Below are 25804 nucleotides of genomic sequence, written 5' to 3' on the forward strand. Positions count from 1 at the left end.
TAGTGCGTTTGAAACCATAATCACACATAGGCTGCCCCTCTGCGTTGCCTGGCAACACAGCTGTGCAGGACGCGCGTACATAAACGTGCGTAACCAAGCCTTGTTCTCCCCTCCCTCTCCGGATGGGTGGTGGGAACCGCTAGGCCTGCTTGGGTCTCTCTCCTCCCGCTTTGAGGAGAGATCTGAGTCTGGAGTCCCTCAGCAAGGGCCAGTCGGCACCCTCATGTGAAAGTCGAGACTGAACATCATGCAGGTCAGAGGCCAGGCCACAGGCAACTCTGGGGCACCCTGCAGGGTCCCCGACTGGGTCTGAGACTGGGTCTGAGGCTGGGTTGGCATGGGAAGGGCAGCCCACAGGGGTCGGGTTTTAACATTTACTTTTGGTAAGAGCTAAATTTTGCGTGCGTCTCAAGATTTAAGAGAAATCCACCTAAACTCCAAGAGAGCACCATTCTTTTTTCTAGGTTTGTCGTTGGAGGGTAGTTCTTTGGGATTGTGTTTCACACCTTAGTCTTGGAAATGTTACGGCTGCACTTTTTCTGACTTAAGATATAGACCAGCAACTTTAGCCCAAATGTAATTCAGTTAAAAAATCCTGCCCCACAGCCTTATAAATAATCAGAATGAAAACCCTAGTAGTTGCACCTATCTTGAGAAAGACCAGCTGTCTCTGGAGTTTCTCCTACCTGATTTCAAAAGCTCTGTTAGACTTCCATTTATTCTTTGGAAGGCTTCTGCTCTGTCTAAAATGCCCGTGCTTTTGTTTCTTTATCAGAGTAAAATTCTCACTTTCTGACATAGAGAAATAGCTTCTTCCCACCTGCTTCCCCAGAGTAAAACCACTGTGATTTTTCTTGTTTTACATATTTAATATTGGTACACATATATGCTGTATAACTTATTAGGATATTGTTAACATGAACTACATATAATTTTAATGGAAATCCTTTTGTGTTAATTATATATATATATATCTAGCTACTACATTTTATCCAGTGTATGCAGACATTTCTATGCACTGCAGTGAATAATCTGAAAGGAAATAAGAAAGCAATTCCATACATGATTGCATCAAAAAGAATAAAATACCTAGGAATAAATGTAACCAAGGAGGCAAAAGACTTGTACACTGAACATTGCAAACATTGCTGAAAGAAATTAAAGATGATATAAATAAGTAGAAAAACATTACACCTTTGTAGGTTGAAAGGCTTAATATTGTTAAGATGTAAATACTTCCTAAAGCAATCTACAAATTCAGTGTAATCCCTATCAAAATCCCAAAGATATTTTTTGTAAAAATACAAAAATCCATCCTAAAATTCATATGAAATCTTGAGACCCAAAATAGCCAAAACAGTCTCAGAAAAATGAACAAAGATGGAAGACACATACTTTCTGATTTCAAAATATACTACAAAGTTACAGTAATCAAAACAGTGTGATACTGGCAGGAAGACATGCAGATCAGTGGGGTACAATAGGACACCCAGAAAGAAACCCTCACATTTGCAATCAACTGAATTTTAATAAGGATGCCAAGACCATTTAAGTAAAAGGATAGTCTCTTTAACAAATGGTGTCAGGAAAATGATATCCACATGCAGAGAAATGAAGTTGGACTCCTAACTCAAATAAATATTAACTGAAAAAGGATCAAAGACCTAGAAGTGAAAACTAAAACTATAAGACACATAGAAGAAAACATAGGGGGAAATCGTCATGACATTGGATTGGTAATGATTTCTTGGATATGACTCCAAAGAGACAGGCAACAACAACAAAAAAATAGGTAAATTGAACTTCATCAAAATTTAAACTTTTATGCACCAGAAGACACTATCAATAGGATGAAAATGCAAACCACAGAATGGGAGAAAATATTTTCAAAATATATATTTGATTTAAAAAATAATATTAGAATTTATAAAGAACTAAAATTCAACACCAGAAATAAAAACCAATTAAAAACAAGCATATAAAAAAATGCTCAACATCTTTGCCATTAGGGAAATGCAAATTAAAAAAATAAGAGACCACAACACACCTATAAAATGGCCAAAATCCGGAACACTGACAATACCAAGTGCTAGTGAAATGTGGAAATAATAGGAACTCTCTCATTCATTGCTGGTGGGAATGCAAAATGGTACAGCCTTTGGGAGACTTATTGTATCTTCCCATTGATCCAGGAATCACATTTCTTGTTATTTACTCAAAGGGGCTAAAAACTTAATATCCACACAAAAACATGTACATGGATGTTTATAGCTGCTTTATCCAACATTGGCAAAATTTGGAGGCAATTAATATGTCCTTCACTAGGTAAGTAGGTAAATAAACTGTGGTATATCCAGATAATGGAATATTTTTCAGCACTTAAAAGAAATGATTGAGCCATGAAAAGACAGGGAGGAAAATTAAATGCATATTACTAAGTGAAAGAAGCCAATCTGAAAAAGGTTATACTGGATGATCCCAACTATATGCCATTTTTGAAAAGGCCAAACTCTGGAGACAATTAAAAAAGTCAGTGGTTGCCAGGGGTTGGGAGGGGAAGGGATGAATAAGTGAAGCACAGAGGATTTTTAGGGCACTATAAACAATCTATTGTATCATATTGTGGATACATGTCATCGTGCACTTTTGTTCAAACCATGGAATGTATACCAAGAGTGAAGCATAATGTACAATATGAACTTCGGGTGATTATGATGTATCAGTCAGTTTCATCAATTGTAACAAGTCATTCTTGTAGAGGATCTTGATAATGGGGGAGGTTATGCATGTGTGGGGACAAGAGGCATATTGGAAGTTTCTGTACCTTCCCCTCAATTTTGCTGTGAAACTAAAACTGCTAAAAAAAACAAAAAAAGTCCTAATAAAAAATAGTTCCTCCTCAATATTTCTAATTAGTCCAGTCCACATTCCTGTTCATTGAGCAGTGCTGACAGCTTCAGGGTTCTATTTCTGACCCTGCTGGAAGGAAGCAATGTTTATAAAATCCACAGTAGTGTTCAGCAATGTCCTAGGCCTTCACATTCACTCACCATTCCCTCACTGACTCACTCAGAGCAACTTCTAGTCCTGCAGGCTCCATTCATGGTTAAGTTCCATATACAGTTGTACCACTTTTTTATATTTTATACCATGTTTTTACTGTACTTTTCTATGTTTACATACACAAATACTTACCATTGTGTTAAAATTGCCTACAGTATTCAGTACAGTAACATGCTCTATAGGTTAGTAGCCTAGGAGCAATTGGCTATACTTAGAGTCTGGGCATGTAAGTGCATAGAGGTAAAGTTGCCTGACACATTTTTCAGAATGTATACTTGTTAGTAGTGCATGACTATATACTAGGCATACTTTATGTAAAATAGTACAATGTTAAATCTAGGTATACTGTAATAAGTTAAAGATACCCATTAAAAATTTTGGAACAAGTATTAAAACAATAATACAAAGATGTATACCTAAAAATCTAGTTGCAAAATATGGGATTCTAAAAAATATTTAATTTAGCAAAAGAAGGCAAGAAAGGAAGAGAGCAACAAAAAAGTAAATGAGACTAATAGAAAGAAAATAGTAGCTTGAAATCCAGTATTAACAATTACATTAAATATAAATGGACTAATCACTTTAATTAAAAAAGTAAAGATTGTCAGAATATAAAACAAAGCAAAATACAACTATAAATGATCACTAGAAGACACACTTTAAATGCAAATGCACAGATGGGTTGAAAATAAAAAGATTAAAAAAGACTTTATTTTAGAAAGTACTTAGGAATAAGCTAGAGAAAAACTAGGTTAGTACCAAACAAAATAGACATCAAGATGAGGATTACTAGTAGAAATAAAAAACAAAAACAAAAAACATAATAATAGAAGGAGAAATTCACCAGGAAGATATCACAAATAAAACTATTTGCATAATAATGAAACTTCAAACACATGAAGCAAAAACTGACAGAATATAAGGAAGAAATAGGCAAATTCACAATCATAATTTGAGATTTTAATATCCTTCCTTCTAGCAATTGATAGGACAATAAGAAACAAAAATTGCTAACAAAATAGAAGATATGAACAAATCTGTCAACCATTCGCTGATTTATAGAGAAATATATCCATCAGTGGCAGAATACACATTTTTTTCAAGCATTCACTAAGATACACCATATACTGGGTCATAAAACAAGCCAGGATGTTTTAAAAAATTAAATCTTACCAAAGTATATTTTCTGACAAGAGTTACATTAAAAAGCCCAGTTTATTTGAAAATCAAACAGTATCCTTCCAAATAATAAAAATGTCAGTAAAAAAATAACAAGTGTGATTGAAAATATTTTAATTGAATGATAAAAATAAAACATACTAAAATGTGTAGGATGTAACTAAAGAATTTTAAAAGGGAAATTTATAGCTTTAAGGGGTTGTATTAGGAAAGAAAGGTTTATAATCAATGATCTAAGCTCCTACCTTAAAGAGATAAATGATAAGCAAAATACAATAGAAAGGAATCGCTTTTTAAATATTTGTTTTCTTGTCGAGAGTCCATACTACAAGTTCATAGTAATCAAAACAATCTGTTACTGGCATAAACCCAGACACATAAATCCATGGAACAGAATAGAGAACCCAGAAATAAACCCGCACCTTTATAGTCAATTAATATTCAACAGAGGAAGCAAGCACATACAATGGGCTGAAGATGGTTTATTCAATAAATGGTGCTGGGAAAATTGGACAGATATGTGCAGAAAAATGAAACTGGATTACCTCCTTACACCACACACAAGAATAAGTTTAAAATTGATGAAAGATTTAAATGTTAGACTCTAGACGAAAAACCATTAAAGTCCCAGAAGACTGCCTGGCTGCTGTGGCTCAGTGGATTGAGCATCGGCCTGCGAGCCAAGTGTCACTGGTTTGATTCCCAGTCAGGGCACATGACTAGGTTGCACGTCAGGTCCCCAGTTGGGGGCGCAAGTGAGAGGCAACCACACAGTGATGTTTCTCTCTTTCTCCTTTCCCCTCTCTCTAAAAATAAATAAACAAACAATTAAATAAATTATTTTTTAAAAAATCCCAGATGAAAACTTAGGCAGCAAAATCTTGGATATTGCTTGTAGTAATGTTTTATCTGCTATATCTCCCCAGACAAGGGAAACAAAAGAAAAATAAATGAATGGGACTACATCAAACTAAAAAGTTGTTACACAACAAAGGAAATTGTCAACAAAATAAAAAGACAACCCACAAAATGGGAGAACATATTCATTGATATATCTGATAAGGGTTAAATATTGAAAATCTATGAAGTATTTACAAAACTCAACATCAAAAAACAAAAACAAAAAACAAGCCAATTTAAAAATGGGCAAAGGCCCTGAATAGACATTTCTCCAAAGAGGATATACAGATGGCCAATAGACACATGAAAAGAGGCTCAACATCACTAACATCAGAAAAATGCAAATTAAAACCACAAGGATATATCATCTCACACGTGTAAGAATGCCTATCATCAATAATCAACAAACAACAAGTGCTGACAAGGATGTAGAGAAAGGGAAACCCTTTTGCACTGTTGGTGGGAATGCAGATTGGTGCAGCCATTCTGGAAAGCAGTGTGGAGATAGTAAAAAAACTAAAAATGAAACTGCCTTTTGACCCAGTGATCCTACTTCTGGGATTAAATCCAAAGGAACCCAAAACACTAATTTGAAAGAACATAAGCACCCCTATGTTCTTTACAGCATTATTTATAATTGCCAAGATATGGAATCAGCCCAAATGTCCATCAATTGATGAGTGGATAAAACAACTATGGGACATTTACTCAATGGAATACTACTTGGCCATTAAAAAGAAGAAAAATTTCCCCTTGGCAACAGTATAAGATGGACCTGGAGAACATTGTGCTAAATGAAATAAGCCAATCAGAGAAAGACAAATACCATATGATTTCACTCACATGTGGAATCCAATGAACAAACTGAACTAACAAGGAAAATGGGGACAGACTCATCTATGGAAAGCAGGTGACAGCTGGGGGATAGTGGTTAGAGAGCAGAGGGATTGAAAAAAAAGGAAAAAGGACTCATGGACATTGACAACAGTGTGGTCATTGCTAGGGGGGCAGGAGGTATAAGGGGACTAAATGGTAATGGAAAAAATACAATAAAGATTAAATTTAAAAAAAGAAAATTTGGCTTGAGACCAAATATATAGCTATTGAATTTGCATTATTTAAGTATTGATATTGGCTCATAAAAAAATAGTTCCCATCTTTCACTTCTAATGTTGGTTATTTGTGCCTTCTCACTTTTAAAAATCAATGTTGGCAAGTGTTTACCAACTAGTTTTCTCTAAGAACCAGTTTTTAGTCTTTTAAGTCTTCTCCGTTATATATTCGTTTTTTTTATTTTATCAGTTTCTATTTTCACCTTTATTATTTCCTTACTTCTGCCTTTGGCCATTTTTTATGTTCTTTTTCCAACCTTATAGGTAGGAGGCTTATAACTTAATTTTGAAGCCTTTTCATTTTCTAATATGTTAAATTAAGAGTATAAAATTATTTTTATGAACTGTCTAATTACAGCTCACATATATTTCATATGTGGCTTTATTACTGTATTCAATTACTAATGTTTTTAAATTTCCATTGTGGTTTCTTCTTTGACCCTTGATTGTTTAGAATTTTTTCCCCTAAAATTCCAAATATATGATGATCTCCTAGTTACTTTTTAAAAATTGATTTCTGCCTTTGGTCACTGTGCTCATATTGTGGACCTTTATTCAATTTCTTAGCCTCTTGGCCTGTTCCAATTAGCTATTGTTTTATAAAAATTACCACAAATTTAATGGCTTAAAACATGTTTTCTATCATTTATTATCTCAGAATTTTTATGCACCAAGGATCTAGGCATTGCTTAGTTGGCCATCTGCTTATGAGTCTCTCACAAAGTGGCAATCCATGTGTCGGCAAGAGCTGAGATCTCATTTAAAGTTACAACAGAGGAAGAAATCCATTCCTAAGTTCCCTTACATAGTATTATAGTTGGGACTATTTGATTGATGACCTCAGTTTCTAAATAATTGCTGACTACATTTTCCTTGTCACATAGTTCTCTCTGTAGACAATTCACAATATGGCAATTTGCTTCATCAAAGCCAGCAAGTGAGAAAGTGCTGGCAAGATAGAAGTTTCAATGTATGGAATTCCATCACAGAAATGGCATTCCTTCACTTTTGCCATATTTTATTGGTTAACAGCATGGCACAGTTCTCACCCATAATTAAGGAGAGGGAGTTATTCAGGGATGTGAATACCAGAAGTGGAGCTCAGTCAAGGCCGTCTTATAGTTTATTTGCCACAGTATTCATTCTTTTCCTCTGGAAATATCAGAAAAAAAAAATGGACAGCAAGCTAGAGAAACAGTAGTTCACACATGACAGGCAACTTCTGGAAAAGCAGAAAATAAAATATCAAATCCTAAGTAATAAGGAAGAAGGGCCAACTTTCATAGAAACAAATTATGATTGGACAGAAATTAAACTATAAAAAGATTCCTGGCCTCTTCTAAGACTTAACTTGGGAGTACAGGTCCTTTGAGGCTATATATTATAGCTGAAAAGGGAAACAAGTTCATCTGGAGATCTTGAATATATATGTAGAACTAGAAACAAAACAGTATTTGTTCATGATGTGAGTTAGTTTTGCCTACTATATTCATCAGAAAATATTCCATGGCTTCTTGCGTTTACTTCATTAATATTTTATATGTGTTCTAAATAGCTTTTTAAAAAATATACCTGTAATTTTTGAGGGTAGAGAATGTATCATGTTTATCGAAGTATGTAGTGCCATTAGATCTGGGAAATGGGAAAAGAGTAGACCATTTTATTTTATTCATTGAAACTAATTATATAGTTATCTGTAGAGTTCATTGCATAGTTGGAAATTCTACATATCAATTTTATACATAATAAAATATGCAACTATGTTAACAGATTTTCTATTTTTACATAGGATCCAAATGAAGATACAGAATGGAATGACATTTTAAGAGATTTTGGCATTCTTCCTCCTAAAGAAGAGCCAAAAGATGAAATTGAAGAGCTGGTTTTACGTTTACAGAAAGAAGCGATGGGTATAGTTGTGCATTTGGTGGGCTGGGTGAAGGGGATAATACAGTTATGACAGTGATAGTGTATTTCATAAACTTCAAGGGCAAGAGGACATTAGAAATCATTTACGTTCCACCTATACTTTTGCTGTTATCTAAAATTCTTAATTCCTGTGTTGAAAGTCACATGCTAGTTAATGACAGAACTGAAATTTAGTGATACTTAACCTAGTGAGCTTTTTTTTTCTCTCTCTACCAAATTTCTCTACCTTGTGATTACCTCCTGTTTTGATCATCCTATATAGTGTGTATTATTTGTCAAGATTTCCTGGTACTTAGGGAAAATCTACATTTATAGGGTCTATTTTATTTCATTTTATTATTATTTTTTTACATCACCATTTATCCCCCCTATACCCTCTTCTACCTCTAATTGATTTTTATATCTACTTTTAAATGTAGCATGATAGTTCTGTGAACTCTGAGGAAGTAATAACACTTTAAACAAACCTGAAGCAGTCAGCCACAAAGTAGCTTTATATATTGCAGATATTGCAACATTAGGGATAGTCTTGATCTCCATTTATTTAACATATCATTTTTTTCTAGACATGTGACTATAAAGTAAAATTAATTTTTAAAGAATTCAATTGTCTACAATTTATTTTGTTTTAGTTAAACCATATGAAAAGATGACTCTTGCACAGTTGAAGGACGCTGAAGATGAATTTGATGATGAAGATATGAAAGCTATTGAAACATATAGGTACAGTGATTCATTGGGGTAATTTATGAGTTTTGGAATGAAGAAGCATTGTAAGAATGAAAATAAGATAAAGCCCTATTTTTATCTACCAGATAGATTAAAAATAACAAAACTAGTTTTTAAGTAAGATTTTAAAACTAAGATATAAGGTGGAGTTTTTTCCTGATTATTTTTGCTTTGGTTAAATTAAAAACTATCCAGTAATGTACCACAGAACTTCATCAAGTGACATGAGTAAAGTGGAAAATATCAATGAACGGCCATTTAAAAGAGGTCCATGGCTTTCCTCCTAGCATGATGTCTGTCAGTGGTTTCTATCATTTAATAATTAATTGCCAGTCACAAATTCTCTCAGAAATTAGAATAGGTGCATATGTCACCCAACTTATTTTGATACTAAAACCAGACAAATAGATTGTAAAAATGGTATGTTATAGAAAAGTATTTATTATGAATATAGGCACAAAATTTTAGACAAGATATTAGCAAATTAAGCCTAACAATTTTTTAAAAAGAATAATACACCTTAAGCAAGTAGGACTGGTCCCAGGAATGCAAAGCGGTTTTAACATTAAAAAAAAAAATCAGTGAATTGGTTTAGAAGCTGCAATACTCAAGCAGTAATGAACACACCTAGTATGCATAAAAATAGAATCAGTGTGACTTGGAAAACTGCTTCATTCCACAGTGTAGTTTAGAAAGTACAATATGAGTCTTGAGCATCTTATCGTGCCAGCAAGTAAAAAAGTGATAAAATTTTTTAAAGACATGGGAGCCAAACTAAAAGATCTCTCAATGACCAGAGCTGGAACTTGAACAACAAGATAAATATAATATTGGATTATAAAATAAATAATAAAATAAGTATTCATGAGTTCATAGTGATATAAATAATTAACTGAATACATGAACAAATTTAGAAGAAATAACACTTCTTTCTCACTAAAAAATTCTAATTAATAAGTTATATGGAATGAGGAAAATAGAAAAATTACCATGAGAACACCACAGCAATAATTGCCTATGGGCAAAATTTGCTGATAGATGCTAAAATGAGTGGGTGATTTTAAGAAGAAGCACAGCATTCACATAATATCAAATTATCTTCCCCTCCAAATATTTAGTAATTATAAAGGAGGAAATTCTAAGTTTATAGTATAGAGTTTTGGTGGACTTCATCTTAGGGAAATGTCCAGGGTTAAAATTACAAATGATAAATGGTGACACTAGGTAACTCCAGATATGGTGTGCTGGAGAGGACACATATCCTCTGTGGTAGCTTTTAAATAATTCATGACCTAAATATAATCATAAGAATACATAAGAGAAACTGAAATTTGAGGGACTTTCAAAAAACTAAACAGGTTGCTTTGACCGGGTGCCTCAGTTGGTTGGAGCGTACACCAAAAGTTTCCAGGTTTGATCACCAGTCAGGACAGGTATGGGAAGCAACTGATTGATGTTTTTCTCTCACATTAACATTTCTTTCTGTCTTTTTCTCCTTCCTTTTCTCTTTCTAAAATCAATAAACATACCCTTGGACGAGGATTTAAAAAAAAAACAAAACTGACCAGGTTTAAAGATGGCAGAGTAGAAAACTCCAGAAATCCATCTCTTACCTAGACAACAATTGTATTGGCTGAAACCAACTGGAGTGACAGCTTTGGAACTCTGGAGTCTATTTGAACACTTGCAGCTTCCAGGATAAAACTTGGCTAATAAATTATAGTTAGTATTAGTTGATTTCAGTTCTCAGATGGGAATAGCTGTCCAGCTCTCACCCTCCAGCTGCATAGCAAGCAGCTATTTGGACAGCAACTTTTATTCTGGTAAAGCTTGCTGGAACAGAGTGGACAATAAGGACTTTGTTATCAGATATCAAGGTTCTGTGTTCTGATTGTGGATTGTTGCTTCTGATTAGAGAGGTATAGGCACAGAGTCTGGTCATCATTGTATCAACCTCCAATGGCTAAGGTGGCTTCCAGGACATTTAAAGGAGCCACATCTGATTTTTTAAGAACATTGAAAAATAATAGTATATATGGGGGGATTTAAAAGTCTTGGGAAAGATGAAGGCTCAAAGAAGATCTTACAGTTTTGCCTCAGTCTGATCCCTGGCATAGAGACACGCTACAGTAATTTAGAAAAAAACACAAACAAAACTATGGAGAAGGAGGAGAATCTGATTTCCAGAGTTATCACATTATATGAATCACATGTTTCATTTTCAACAAAAATATCACAAAGAAACAGAAAAGTGTGGCCCATTCAAAGGAACAAAATAAATAAACACAAAATATACCTGAGGAAGCCCGGATGTCAGACTTACTAGGCAATGACTTTAAGACAACTTAGTTAAAGATGCTCAAAGAGCTAAAAGTAGACAGGGACAAAGACGGGAAAACATTGTATGAACAAAACAAAAATACCAATAAAGAGACATAAATTATAAGAAGGAGCGAAAATAATAGTCTGAAACAAAAGAGTAAGATAGTTGAAGTGAAATATACACTGGAGCTTTAAAAGCACATTTTAACAAGCAGAAGAAAGAATGAGCAAATTTGAAAATAGGACAATTGAAATTATTGAGTCTGAGGAACAGAAAAATAAAAGTGACCAGAGCCTCATTGTCCTTGTGGTAACTATTAAGTAAACCAACATATGTAATGTGGGAATCCCAGCAGAAGAAAAAAGAAAATGGCAGGAAGAATATTTGAAGAAATAATGGCTGAAAACTTCCCAAATTTGACACAATCACAAGTCTGCAAATCCAAGATGCTCAACAAACTTTAAGATAAACTCAAAGAGATCCACACAAAGACACATCATAATCAACTGTGGAAATACAAAGATAGAAGCTTGAAGTCAGCAGGAGAAAAGGGACTTGTCACATGTGAAGGACCCTTAATAAAACTATCAACCAACTTTTCATCAGAAATCTTAAAGGCCAGAAGATCTGTGGATTGATAAAAGTGCTGCAGGAAAAAACTGTCAGGCAAGAATTACATATCTGGCAAAAAAACTATGCTACAAGAATGAAGGAGAAATGAAAACATTCCTAGATAAAAGCTAAGTAAGTTTGTTACTACTAGAATTGCCGTAAAATATTAGCTATGGGAGTCCTTCAGGACACTAGACAGTAACTCAAAGCCATGTGGAGAAATAAATAACATAAGTAAAAGTAACCACACGGTAAATATAAAAGCAAGTATTACTATAATTTTGATTTTTAACTCCTTTTTTTCCTATATGATTTAAGAGATAAATGCTTAAAACAATAATTATAAATCTAAATGTTAATGGACACATAATATATAACCATGTAATCTGCAACAAAAATATAAAGGGGGATGCCCTCTCCAGGTGGCTCAGTTCATTGGAGCATTATTTCATGCACTAAAAGGTTGCAGTTTTGATTCTTGGTCAGGGTATATACCTGGGTTTTGGGTTCAATACTTGATTGGGTTGCATACAAGAGGCAACCCATCAATGTTTCTCTTTCATATCAATCTCTCTCTCCCTCTCTCTCTTCCCCTTTCTCTCTCAAGTCAATAAACATATCCTCAGGTGAAAATGTTTAGTTTTCAACAAAAATATCACAAAGAAACAGGAAAGTTTATATATATATATATATATATGTATATATGTATATATACATGTAACCCTGGCTGGTTTGGCTCAGTGGATTGAGCGTCGGCCTGCGAGCTAAGTGTCGCTGGTTCGATCTTCCAGTCAGGGCACATCAGAGAAGGAAAACTCTGACTCCAAAAAACCTCTGCTGCCTTGCGGCATACCTCTTCAGGGGAAAGGCTAAGGGAGTAAACCCCGACAGAAAATCCGGAGCCGGAGTCCCTAAGGCGGTTTGACGTTGTAGTCAACACCGGCAACTCCTGCGGCGCACCTGAAGCCAAGCTGTATTGACTCCGTCTTTCCCTTGGACCCTTCAGCTGCAAAGAGAGGGGGGGTCTGCTGCATGGGCAACAGCAGACCCTCCATATCACCCTGCCCAGGCTCTGTAGCTTCAGCTTCACTGGAGAGGACACTCCAGCGTCATCGCAAGATGTCGATTCAACACGGGAAGAGACAGATACCGTGTCACTCCCGAGTCGGACTGCACAGCCATTCTCGGCGGTGCAGACAGACTCTTAAGAAGCTACACCATCGTCTCTCGAGACGGACGGCTGCCGACGACGACATATATACATGTGTGTGTGTGTGTGTGTGTGTGTAAAGGGGAAGGTGAGATGGAGATATATAGAAAGCAGTGTTATTCACAGTAGGTTGTTATATTAATTTTAATTCTTAAGGTAACCACTAAAAGAATACAGAAAAGGAAAAAAGAAGGAAATCAAAATAGTACACTACAGCAATCAGCTGAATGCAAAAAGAAGCAGTAATAGAAAATTGAGAAATGAAAACTATATAACAAATACAGAAAATAACTAAATGGCAGAAGTCCTTCCCTATCAGTAATTGCTTTGTTACGTTGGTCCCAGACTATTGGTATTGATGCTATTGGCTAGGAATGCCTGAGGCACTCACCTGGGCCTGTATTACTCATGTTGTGGCTGAAGCAGCTCTTGTGGTTCTTATTATGATTGTAGGGTGTCTTCAGCAAGAAACCATCAGGGAACTTTGATGAACAAGAGTTATTACTCACAGGTCCTGGAGGATACATGACATGTCTGAGGCCCACACAGCGAGGTCATGGGAAGAGGGAGAAGGAGAAGAGGGAGAGGGAGAGGGAGAATGAACTTGTGGTTCTGTCTTTATTGGGGCCCAATGGTAGAGTGTCTAGATTTTGAGAGTTCACTCTTTATTGGCTAATTGAGAACACAAGTCCTGAAATTTGAGCATGGGAAAGAGAAGCAGGGTCACTCAAGCAGTCAGTTATCTAGGTTACCCAGGGCTTTCTGAAAGAGGGAGCTTCAATGAATGGGGGCAGCCTGATTCTTTATTTAATTGTTTTCCTAGTTGCATTGTCATGCAGCTGACAACATGTTTTTCAAGATGGATGTCATTTGAAATGGATGACTTGGCAATCAGAACTTTAATGTCAGGCACTTACACTACAAACAAAAAGCTTTATATCGGGTACTTAGTTACATATTATAAATGTAAATGGATTTTAATTTCAAGTAATCTCCAATTAAAGGCAGAAATTGGCAGAATGAATAAAAAAAGAAACACAGTCCAGATTCTGCAAACCAAAACCATCTTAAGAACAAAGTTGGAAGACCCATACTTTCTGATTTAAAAACTTACTACAAAGGAACAATCATCAAAACAGTGTAGTGGTGACATAAGGATAAACATACAGACCAATAGAATAGAGAGCCCAGAAAGAAACATTCTCATATATTGTCAAATGGTTTTCAACAAGTGTGCCAAGATTATTCAATGGGAAAAGGACAATCTTTTCAACAAATGCTACTAGGAAAACTGGATGTCTCTATGCAGAAGAATGAAGTTGGCAGACCAGTTTTGCAATGTTGTTCTGGGGGTCATTTCTGGTAGCCCAGTGTAGATATTCCTCCATCTTTCCACTGAGTTTGTAAAGCACTTAATTCTGCAGATTAAGCTTCTTGCTGCTTAAAATAGCTAGAGGGCTTTCTGTTTATGCAACTGAATCCGAACTGATATGATTGTTGAATGTAAAATTCAGGCCACTGAGTACTAAATCACTTCCTGATGGCAAAACTAACCCAGGTCTTTATGTCTCTCGCTGCCTAATTCCATTAAAGTAACAAAAAAAAAAAAAAAAAGAGGAGGGGAAGTGGAAGAGAGGACATTGATAGCTGCACCATTAAGTAGGGCATGGTGCAATCATGGGAACAAAAACTTTTTGAAAATTTTAAAAGATATTAAGCCAGTGAGATAAAATTGAGAAATGTTAATGACAGTGATGCTAAAAACTCAATGCAAATAAAAGCCAGCTCCCAAAAGTTCTTCGAATTGTCTGTGAATTCTGAATATCTAGGTCACTAGATATTCACTAGAGGAAAAATTGAAGGACTTCAGTTTGAAAATTGTGAGAGGGCCCTAGGCCTGGATTGTTATTCTTGGCAGTCTCCTCTAGGCTTTATTTTCCTTGGATTACTTGTTATATAGAATGGATTTACTTGACATGTTTCTAATATGTGAAATAAGACAGAGTGTTTAAAAATATAACCAGTATTTTGTATTTATTCAGGTATAGTGAAGCCAACAGCTCAGGAAATTCCATTGACAAGATAGATTTTTACTCACAGTTCTCAAGAATAGAGGGCATGCACCACAATGCAGGGTCACGCAGGGAAGCACTGGAGTTGGTTGAGAAGCAGAAGGAGTGAGGGGATGGCATGGACACCAGCCAGCCTTCATTGTGGTTTTTGTGGGAAAGGCACACTAAGCAGGGTAAGCAGATTTAGGGTTGGCTAGTTTGAATATGAAACTACTGTTCCAGTTGTGCCCTAGTATCAAACTCCTCTGAGGATCAGAAAACCTCTGTAACACCTGTTCTGTCTAGGAACAGATTTCATTAGCAAAGACCAGAGAAAATTATTGCAAAAGACACATTTGATAAAGGACTGTTATCTGTGACATACAAAACTCCAAAAACTCAACAATAAGAAAACAATCTGATTAAAAAATGCGCCAAAGACCTTAACAGACACCTCATCAAAGAAGATATACAGATAACAAATAAGCATATGAAAAGATGCTGCATAGCTATGTCTTTAGGAAAATGCAAATTAGAACAAGAGACCACTACACACCTAAGAGAATGGCTGAAGTCTGGAACACTGACACCACCAAATGCCAGAGAGGATGTGAAGCAACAGGAACTGATTCATTGGTGGTGGAAATGCACAGCTTTTGGAAAACAGTTTGAACATTTCTTTTAAAACTAAACATTCTTACCATGTGATCCAGCTATTGTGCCTCTTGGTATTTACACAAAAGAGTTAAAAATTTATGGTCACATAAAAACCTGCTCATGGCTGTTTATAGTAGTGCTATTCATAGCTGCCAAAACTTGGAAGTAACCAGGATATCCTCCAGTAGGTGAATGGATGGATAAATTGTGGTACATCCATATAATAGAATATTATTCAGTACTAAAGAGAAATGACCTATTCATGAAAAGACTTGGAGGAAACTTAAATACATGCTGTGAAAGAATAAGTGAATGAAACCAATCTGAGAAGGCTACTGTATGATCCCAGTATATAACAATCTGGAAAAAGCAAAACTATGGAGACACTGAAAAGATCAGTGGTTGTCAAAGGTTGACAAGGGGGAGGAATAAATAGGCAAAGCACAGAGAATTTTACAGGATTGAAAATACACTATGATACCATAATGATGGATACATGTCATCATGTATTTTCCCAAACTCATAGAATGTACAACACCAAGAATGAAGTATGATGTACAGTATGAACTTTGGGTGATTATGATGTATCGATGTAAGTTTATCAACAATAACAAATATGCCACTCTTGTGGGGGATATTGATAATGGAGGAGACCATGCATGTCTCGGGGCAGGAAGCATATTAGAAATCTCTCTACCTTCCACTCAGTTTTGCTATGAACCTAAATACTGGCCAGGTAAATTCAACAGTTAACATTTTTTCTGGTACCTGGCCCAGAGACAAGTAGGGCAGACAGGGATAGTGGCTCAGGTTAATGGAGGAAGTGATTGAGGGATTGGGCTCTGGACTAGTTGCTTTGCATTTGAGGAATTTGCTCTACAGCAAGAGGTTGCTATCTTTCAGAACTAGCTAAACCTGGGAGGGACAGTCTGTCCAAGATCAGCAAGACGCCAGATGCCAGAGCATCAGGAATGCAGAAAATAAGAAGATATAGTTAATACACAGAAAAGGAAGCACTACAAAGAAAACAGAGATACAGAATCAGTAATTTTTAAGAAACTTGCACATGCATCAGAAACCATTTGTATTTGTTTCATGGATGCGAGCATTCAATAACGGAATCAGAGTATGTAAATTCTGAGAGTTGTTTAAGAATATTTTAATGCTCCCAGTAGATAAACAACTAGGTAACATGGAATGCTCACTGTGTGCTAGGCACCATCCTAAGAAACTTAAATATGCTGTATTATTTAATTTCCAGCAATCCCATGCAGTAAGTAGTAGTAGTCTTCCCGTTGTAGTTGGGAAAACTGCTTAAAGAGATCAAATAACTTGCCCAATTTCATGCTGCTAGTAAGTGGGATCTGGTATTTAAACCCAGTTTAGTCTGACCTTAGAGTTCAAACTCGTCATTCTTCTCTACCACCTCTCTACCTGCAATAAATTTTATAACAAGTAATTATACATTTCACAAAGGCTTTGGACTGAAGGTCAACTTAACATGATAGTTAAGAGCACGTAAATGGGGATAATAATAGTATTAACTTTATAAAGTTTTTGCAAGGATTTGTTAATGTAATGCACTTAAAACAGTGCCTGGCAACATAATAAGCACTCAGTAAATGTTAGCCATTATTATTATATGAGTACATTCTCCCTTACTAAGTATTTAACCTGTATGTGAGAATTTGTTGGTTCAATGTTTAAATAAACTTTTTAGCTATGGTTAAGACCTAGTATTAAGTAAAAATAAATTTAAAAGTTAGTAGCTAACTTCTTTTATTTGCAATACCCACAATAACACAAACTCTCATACAAACAGAAAAATTGGTGTTATAGTACCATTAATAGTTACTCTGTCATGTGTTAAAGTGTTTGATATGTACTAGCTAATGCTAAATTGTTACTGTGTATGGGAATGATCTTAAGAATATAACAATTTTCTTATTTAATTTTATATCATTTTTTAATTAGAGAAAAGCGGTTACAGGAATGGAAAGCTCTTAATAAAAAGCAAAAATTTGGGGAGTTAAGAGAAATATCTGGAAATCAGTATGTGAATGAAGTCACAAATGCAGACAAAGATGTATGGGTTATAATTCATCTATACAGATCGAGGTAATTACCATAACTTTTTTTTTTGCAAAATGTTAAAATATTAATGTTTTAAGGGTTTATAAAGCATATAACAGAGTACTCACAAAAAGGAAATATATGTATATATACACACACATATATATATGTATAGAGTCATTGGCTTCAGGGATTAAATTAGGTATTTTAATATATTTTCTTGTCTAATTTAAAGACTTGTCACACTTTTTAGGAAAAAATAAGAATTCTTTGGCAGTTAATTTAAATAAAATTTAGGGATCCTTGTCCCAGTAGCTCGGTAGGTTAGAGCACCATCCTGATACACCAAGATTGTAGGTTCGATCCTGGTCAGGGCACATAGAGGAATCAACCAATGAATGCATAAATAAGTGGAACAACAAATCGATGTCCTTCTGTCTCTCTCTCCTTCTCTCAAATCAATATATTAAAAAATTTAAGTAAATAATAAATGAAACTTGTGGAAAATTTCAAACATATAGAAAAATAGAAATAAGGATAAAATGAACCCTCTAAATACTAGCCAGGTAGATTCAATAGTTAACATTTTGCCGTATTTATATCATTTGAGTATGTGTATTTGCAGAACCATTTCAAAGTAAATTACACAAGCATGACACTTTTATCCCAAGTACTTCAGCATGCATTTTCAAAACATAGTGCCATTTTCCTATATAACCACAATACCATTTTCTCACATAACAATTGCATTTTCTCACCTAACAAAATTAACAATAATTCCTAAGAGCATCTAATAGCCAGTCCTTACTCATATTTCACCAACTGATTTCAAAATGTCTTACAAATACATATATTTTGGAACAGGATTCAATCAAGTATCAGGCAGTGCGTTTGGGTATATCATATCTCTTGTCTATTTTAACAGAACAATTCCCTTGCATTCCCATGTTCTCCCCACATGGTTAATTTTGGAGTGTCTAGTTGTACTAATAATCCATATGTCCCGCTGCCTCATCAGTTTAGTATAATGATAGTTGGGAAGAGTGGACTTTTCCCCAACTCTGTGCCAAAAAGAGGCAGTAAGCTCCCATAGCTTCATAAATCTCCCATAGAAACAGCACCTCTAGTGTTATGTCCAAGGTCCTCTGTCTGGGCTTCAGGCCAATCCAAAACAAAGGCCATGACAATAGCCCTCATTATCCTTAGTTCATTCTCTGAATAAAAAATGTCTTCTCATTTCAGTTCCTCAGAGAAATTCTGTACAGAGAAATTTATGCAAATTAAAGCCTTGCTGTTTACCAGCTTTCCAGTTCCTTAGACAAATTTTGATAGGAATCATACCCCACGAAAGAATACAGTATTTTTACTGTAACTAAAATGTTCAGTAAATAAATGGTTAGTAGTTTAAAGTCTTAAAAATAATCATTTCCCATTTTTCCTATTCCACTTCTCTGATTAAACCAATTTGGAGATTTGTTGATTTTGGTTCTTCCCAAATAAATATGTGAAACAGCAACATTTACGACACTAGAATTTGTATGTCATAAATGTTATATACTGAAGGTGTACACTGAATGTCTTTTCCAAGACCCTTATGATAAGCAGAATAGATGTTGGTTCTGAATTACCTACCATACCCTGGTATAATATTATTTTAATGATTATTTCTAGATAAATTACTAGTTTTGACCAATAAGTTTCAATAACTCATAGAAGAGATTGAATGCATTTTAGTCTCAGGGTTTTACAAACTGTCATATGCTTTGATGAATTTAAAGAGTAAGAATTCATTTTTTATAATATTTTAAATATTTGTGAACTCAGAGGTATTCGTTTTTTGTGACATTAAGAAGATTCATTCATGTGTCAGTATAAAACATACATTTTTAAGAAAATTAATCTATAATCAAATTTGTAAAATGGAAAAGAATTGTGTTAAGTTATTCTTTATAAAAGTCTAGTTTTTAATAACAAGTTTACTCATAACTTCCATATTATAAAGTGAAATATAACTATTAAGTTTATATTTCTGGCTGCTTTTTATAATTATGGGATGGTGTTTGTTTTTTTACTAGGTTCTTATGTTTTAGAATTTTAATATTTCTTTGCCACCAAATTTATAGAACGGGGCCCATTCTTTATCCATGTGAAGGTGTAGCCTACTTAGGGTACCTTAGAGGGATCCTATTAACCCTGGGTCAGTGAGTCTAGTGGCTCAGCTTAAATTCAGTTTTGTTTCTCATTTTACTCCATCTTATACCTGTGCCCAAATTCTGACTTTGGGGGGACTTCTACATTATTCTTATTCTCAACTGCATATTTTGAACCTCGCATACCATAACTAGGCTCTTAACTTGTTTTCTGATATCAGAGGTCTCTTATTTTATAATTCTTACAGAGTTTAATTCTGGTCCCTGAACCCCCAATCCAAATTTGTTTTCTTACACCTGCTTTCATAACTGTCTTCAAGCAACTACTCTCTTCCACAGTCTGTTATGCCGTACTCTCGGAATTCCATACTTTTTACTGCCGCCACCAATGCCTCCCTGCCTTCTGCCATTCACACCACCCAGCTTGGAAAGGTCTGTTATACCACTGACTCAGCTCTCATTCTGACTGCAATGATAAAATTAATCTAAATTAGATACTAGTGGATTCATTTCACCTTTTTAAATGGAAACTTCCTAAAGTCAGTTGATGTCATTGTGTTGTGTGGAAAAATTAAGCAGTATATACTTTTCTAATATTACTTTTAGTAGGCCAGTCACTAAAATAAAGCAGTGTATACATTTGTAGAAGTCTATAATTATCAAAAGAAATTATATATATATATATATGTATACTGAAATGTAAATGAAGCATAATCACTTAATTTGTTTTTCTTAGCTACTTGTTCCATAAATTGATATATAACATCACCTATTAAGAGGATTTCTGAGGATTTTGTAGGTGCTGGAGATATATAAGACATCTGTATCTGCCTTTAAAGAAATTTCAGTATAGTAGAGAGACACAATTAAATGTAGTATTAAAAAGGGCTTTTAGGTACTATGATTGAATTCTATAGAGTAGAGTGAAGGCCCTGAAAAAGGAGTAATAAGTTCTATCCTGGAAGGAAGGAAAATTCTGTCTGGAAAGGTCTGTCCAGAAAATTTCCAGCCATTGTTAATATAAGAATGGTTTGTGCACTATCAGTGTAACCTGGCAGCCAAGGAGAGTGGACTGGAAGGTGCATGTGTGAACGATGATAACTTCATTGTACTATCAGTGGGAGTGGTAGACACTGTGAAGTGAGCATGTGTATTGTGCGGCCTTTGCTTTCAAAATGACTGAGTAAAGCAATGAACCTGCATCAGATTTTGTATTAAGCTTGTTCCTCAATGGGAACTATTTGGATGATTCAGAAGGCCACAGCTGTGGTCAGCTGGTGATTGGCAGCCTCATCATGACAACATGCTTGCTCACGCATCACGTCTCATGCAGAGTTTTTTTGGTGAAACATCAAATCACTCAGGTGGCTCAGCCTCCTAACAGTCCAGGTTTGGTGACCCGCAACTTCTGGCTTTTCCCAAAACTAAAATCACCTTTGGAAGGGAAGAGATTTCGGACCATTGATGAGATTCAGGAAAATATGATGGAGTAGCTGATGGCGATTGGGAGAACTGTGTGAGGTCCCAAGGTACCTACTTTCAAGGGGACTGAGGCGTCATTGTCCTATGTACAATGTTTCTTGTCTCTTGTATCCTCTTCAATAAATGTCTCTATTTTTCATATTACATGACTGGATGCCTTCTAGACAGACCTCATAAATAATTCTTGGTGTTGGCCTCAAAAAATATTAAAAGATCCCCCAAATTTACAGAGTTGGAGGAAGTAGACAGGCTGAATTGGATATTTTAGATGGAGTATGCAGCATGAACAAAGGTACGGAAACAAGAGACACTGTCTTGCTTTGGATGCTTTAAGTAATATGGTAGTGGCAGAGAGGAATGCTGGAGAGATAGGCAGAATCCAGACCATAGATAAACCTTGAAAGCTACACTTTTTCTTGCCTCATTGCTCTGGTTTGGACTTCCAATACTATGGTTGAATAAAAGTGGCGAGAGTGGACATCCTTGTCTTCCTCACGATCTTAGAGGAAAGGCTTTCACCTCCTCTTCATTGAGTAAGCTGTTAGTTATGGGCTTGTCATATATGGCCTTTATTATGTTGAAATATAATACAAGTTTTCTGTACCCACTTTGTTGAGACTTTAAAGTTTGTGAAATAAGTTTAGCAAAAACATATTGAGAGTAAAAACAAGAAACTGGTAAAGAAAAACCAAACAACAAATATATTATGATTCCTCTCCCAAACGTTGAACAGAACTTAGCACATTTCCGTTGATTGCCATTATCAGGGTTTGTTTAAATGGAACAAGAACTTAAATACATACAAAGCAACTTGAATGCAGAAACCTGTATTTTCCCCTGATCGTTTACAATTTGGCCCACAACTAAACCACATTTTTTACTTAATAACTAACCTTTATTAGTTTTTCTAAAGCATGCATTTGATCTTCACAAGAACTACAATGATTTTTCTTGTCCCACTTTTATTTATTTGTTAGTTATAATAAAATGCACAAACAAGTGTAGAGGGAAAAAGCACACAAAAGTCCAGAAAGGCCTGTACCTTCTTGGAGCATATAGCATGCTCTGGCACGAGTCAGTCGGTTAAGAGAGCTTCAGCTATGGGTGTGACAGGTTTTAGGAGTTGAGAACACTAAAAGGGAATAGGATGCTTCTACGGTATTGTGAAAGAGGCCAATTAAACATTATATATATATATATTTGAAAGACATACAAAGCAGTATAAGAGAAAAAAGTAATTTTGTTTGCTTGTTCAAAGAAGCTAACCTTGATTCACAGTTCACACTAATCTTTATCTTCTCATACACTGTTTCAAATATGCCCCATGTGAATGATGAGCAAATGAGTCCAAAGACAAAGGAAAGCTACAGTTCTATAAAATTTAGGTTTATTTAAAAGAATACAGAAGAAATGTTAGATGTTGTTGTTGTTGACAGAGGAGGGGAGATGAAGTTCATTAGCTGTTTACATCAGAATGGATGAGATCACCCAAAGAATGTGTCTGGGCTGAGAAGAGGGTCCAGGACACAATTACAAGGAACATAAACATTTGAGGCATTGATAGGAGAAGGCAGTCAAAGAAGTAAAAGGAAACCAATATATAATATTATCACAGACACCAAAATAAAAGGGCCTTTCCAGAAGGGAAGGGAAAGAACATATAGATTTTATTTTCTTTTTCATCTGGGCTGTGAACAGGAGAGAGGGTAGTAGAAGTGGACAGAGAGTTGTAAGGGACTTTTTAAAAATTTACTGACTTGAATGTATTCATGTAAAGTGGAGAAGGAAAGATTGAGAAAACAGGAAAAGAGGGAAGCAGGATAACAGAGTAGTGTCCCATGGGAAACGGAAGGATTATGGGATAAAGTGCAGGACTAGCTACGAAACATTTTAATAAAGTTGTGAGTGAATGATAGACTGGGAGAAAAGAGAGTAAAGAATGAAGGTAATGGGAGTTAAGTGATGAAGCAGAGGAATTGCAGGGTTTGGTCATACATCCAGTCAATTTTAAATTTCTAATGATAAATACTTCTGGATTTTGGAGAACAGGATGTGGCATGCAGTTGAATGTCAAAGAAAAGTGTGGGTGATATTTGTTAGAGTCAAGATATTAAAGGAAGTTCGAGATAAGGGATATTTTTAAAATTATATTTTATTGATTATGCTATTACAATTGTCCTAACTTTTCACCCTTTGCTCCCCTCCACCCAGTAGCCCCCACTCCCTCAGACAATCCTTCTCACCATTGTTCATGTCCAGGGCAATATGCATAAGTTCTTTGTCTACTCTATTTCCTATACTGTACTTTACATCCCCATGGCTATTCTGTAACTACCTATTTGTACTTCTTAATCCCCTCGCCTCTTCACCCATTCCCCCCCCAACACCCCATCTGGCAACCATCAATACCCTCTCTGTATCCACGATTCTCTCTTTGCTCTTCTTGTTTGCTTAGTTTGTTTTTTTAGATTCAGTTGTTGATAGGTGTGTGTTTATTGCCATTTTATTGTTCACAGTTTTGATCTTTTTCTTTCTCTTAAGTAAGTCCCTTTAACATTTTATATAATAATGGTTCGGTGATGATGAATTCCTTTAGTTTTCTCTTGCCTGGCCCTTCAAGTATAAATGATATCTTTGCTGGTAGATCGGTCTTGGCTATAGGTCCCTGCTTTTCATGAGATTGAATATTTCTTGCCAATTCCTTCTATCCTGTAAAGTTTCTTTTGAGAAATAAGCTGACAGTCTTATGGGAACTCACCTGTAGGTAACTAACTGCTTTTCTCTTGCTGCTTTTAAGATTCTCTCTTTATCTTTAACTTTTGGCATTTTAATTATGTTGTGTTTTGGAGATGGCCTCTTACCTCCATCTTGTTTGGAACTCTGCTTCCTGGAGTTGCATGTCTATTTCCTTCACAAATTATGGAATTTTTCTTTCATTATTTTTCAAATACATTTCCAATTTCTTGCTCTTTCTCTTTTCCTTCTGGCACTCCCATGATGTGAATGATGGAATGCTTAAAGTTGTCACAGAGGCTGCTTACACTATTCTCTTCCTTTAGATTCTTTTTTCTTCTTGTTGTTCTGATTGGTTGTTTTTTTTCTCCCTTATGTTCCAAATCATTAACTTGATTCTTGGCTTCATTCATTCCACTGTTGTTTTCCTGTAAATTTTTCTTTATTTAATTCAGTGTATCCTTTGTTTTTGACTGGATCTTTTTTAAGTTGTTCATGTCCTCACTAAGTTCCTTGAGCATCCTTATAACCAGTGCTTTCAACTCTGCATCTGATAGGTTGCTTATCTCCATTTTGTTTAGTTTTTTTCTGAAGTTTTGATCTGTTCTTTCATTTGGGCTATGTTTCTTTGTCTCCTCATTTGGCAGCCTCCCTGTGTTTGTTTCTATGTATTAGGTAGAGCTGCTATGACTCCCTGTCTTGGAAGTGTGACCTAATGTAGTAGGTATCCTGTAGGGTCCAGTGGCACAGCTGCCCCTATCCATCCAAGCTGGGTACTCAAGGTGTGCCCTTCATGTGGGTTTAGTACACCCGCCTCTTGTAGTTGAGCCTTGATTGCTCTTGGCAGGCCAATGGGAGAGATTTACCCAGGCTAGTCAGCAGCAAGGACTGGCTATGACCCTGACAACCAACCTTCACCTTCTGTGAAGGTTCAGCTGTGCAGGGGAAGAGTGGTGGTGCCCCAGCATGGTCTGTAGCTGGGTAACCAGGCTCTGAGGTTGCCGGGGTGGTGCAGGCCAAGGTCAGCCTCCACCTGCGTTCTGCTCAGGGCTACCCTGCATGAGTTATGAAGCAATCTGAGATGGCTGCGACATGTGTTGAATTTGGAGATTCCCAGGCAAAGTCAAGCGGTGAATCTAGGCTGGCTGCTGCTAGTGCTGGTTCTGGAACCACTTAGCAAGAGGGGGCAGGGCTCACTGAGGCCAGCTGCTGCTTGTTTGAAAGGATTTAGGAAGTTGCGAAGAATGAGCCAAGACAATTCATTTATATGGAAAAGCCACTGCCAGTTAACAGCTGTAAAATGGGTAGAATAGAGCCTCAGGGGATCTCCAGGATGGGGCAAACAGTGTTAGCCAGGTTGATAGAGTCTCAGCACTCTCCTGCCAGCTCTGTGATTCTGTGGTGGGAATGTTCAGAAAAGAGACAATGGTCTTTGCCTGCCTTTCTTTCTTGGAGAAAGCTCTTCCCCAGCTCTTGCCCTGATGCCAGACACTTCAGTTCCTCCCTGTATGCCACTGGTGTCTCTCAAGCTGCTACCCCAGTGCTGGAGCTCAGAGGGAGCGAGTCTGAGTAGGTGAGTGGTGTGTGGATTCTTTAAGAGG

General features: G+C 35.9%; 1 protein-coding gene across 1 annotated transcript in view; it reads left to right on the forward strand.

The window, feature by feature from the left end:
• The first annotated feature begins 2657 nt into the window (after positions 1 to 2657).
• Positions 2658 to 25804, forward strand: part of PDCL2 (phosducin like 2) — a 28532-nt gene continuing 5385 nt past the window's right edge. Inside the window, exons 1-4 of the mRNA XM_090267389.1 lie at positions 2658 to 2738; positions 8044 to 8164; positions 8816 to 8906; positions 17740 to 17883. Coding sequence (XP_090123515.1) covers positions 2658 to 2738; positions 8044 to 8164; positions 8816 to 8906; positions 17740 to 17883 — 437 coding nt within the window. The remainder of the gene's footprint in view (positions 2739 to 8043; positions 8165 to 8815; positions 8907 to 17739; positions 17884 to 25804) is intronic.

This window comes from Furipterus horrens, unplaced genomic scaffold, assembly GCF_987537825.1.
Source record: "Furipterus horrens unplaced genomic scaffold, mFurHor1.1.pri manual_scaffold_2, whole genome shotgun sequence".
NCBI lineage: Eukaryota > Metazoa > Chordata > Mammalia > Chiroptera > Furipteridae > Furipterus > Furipterus horrens.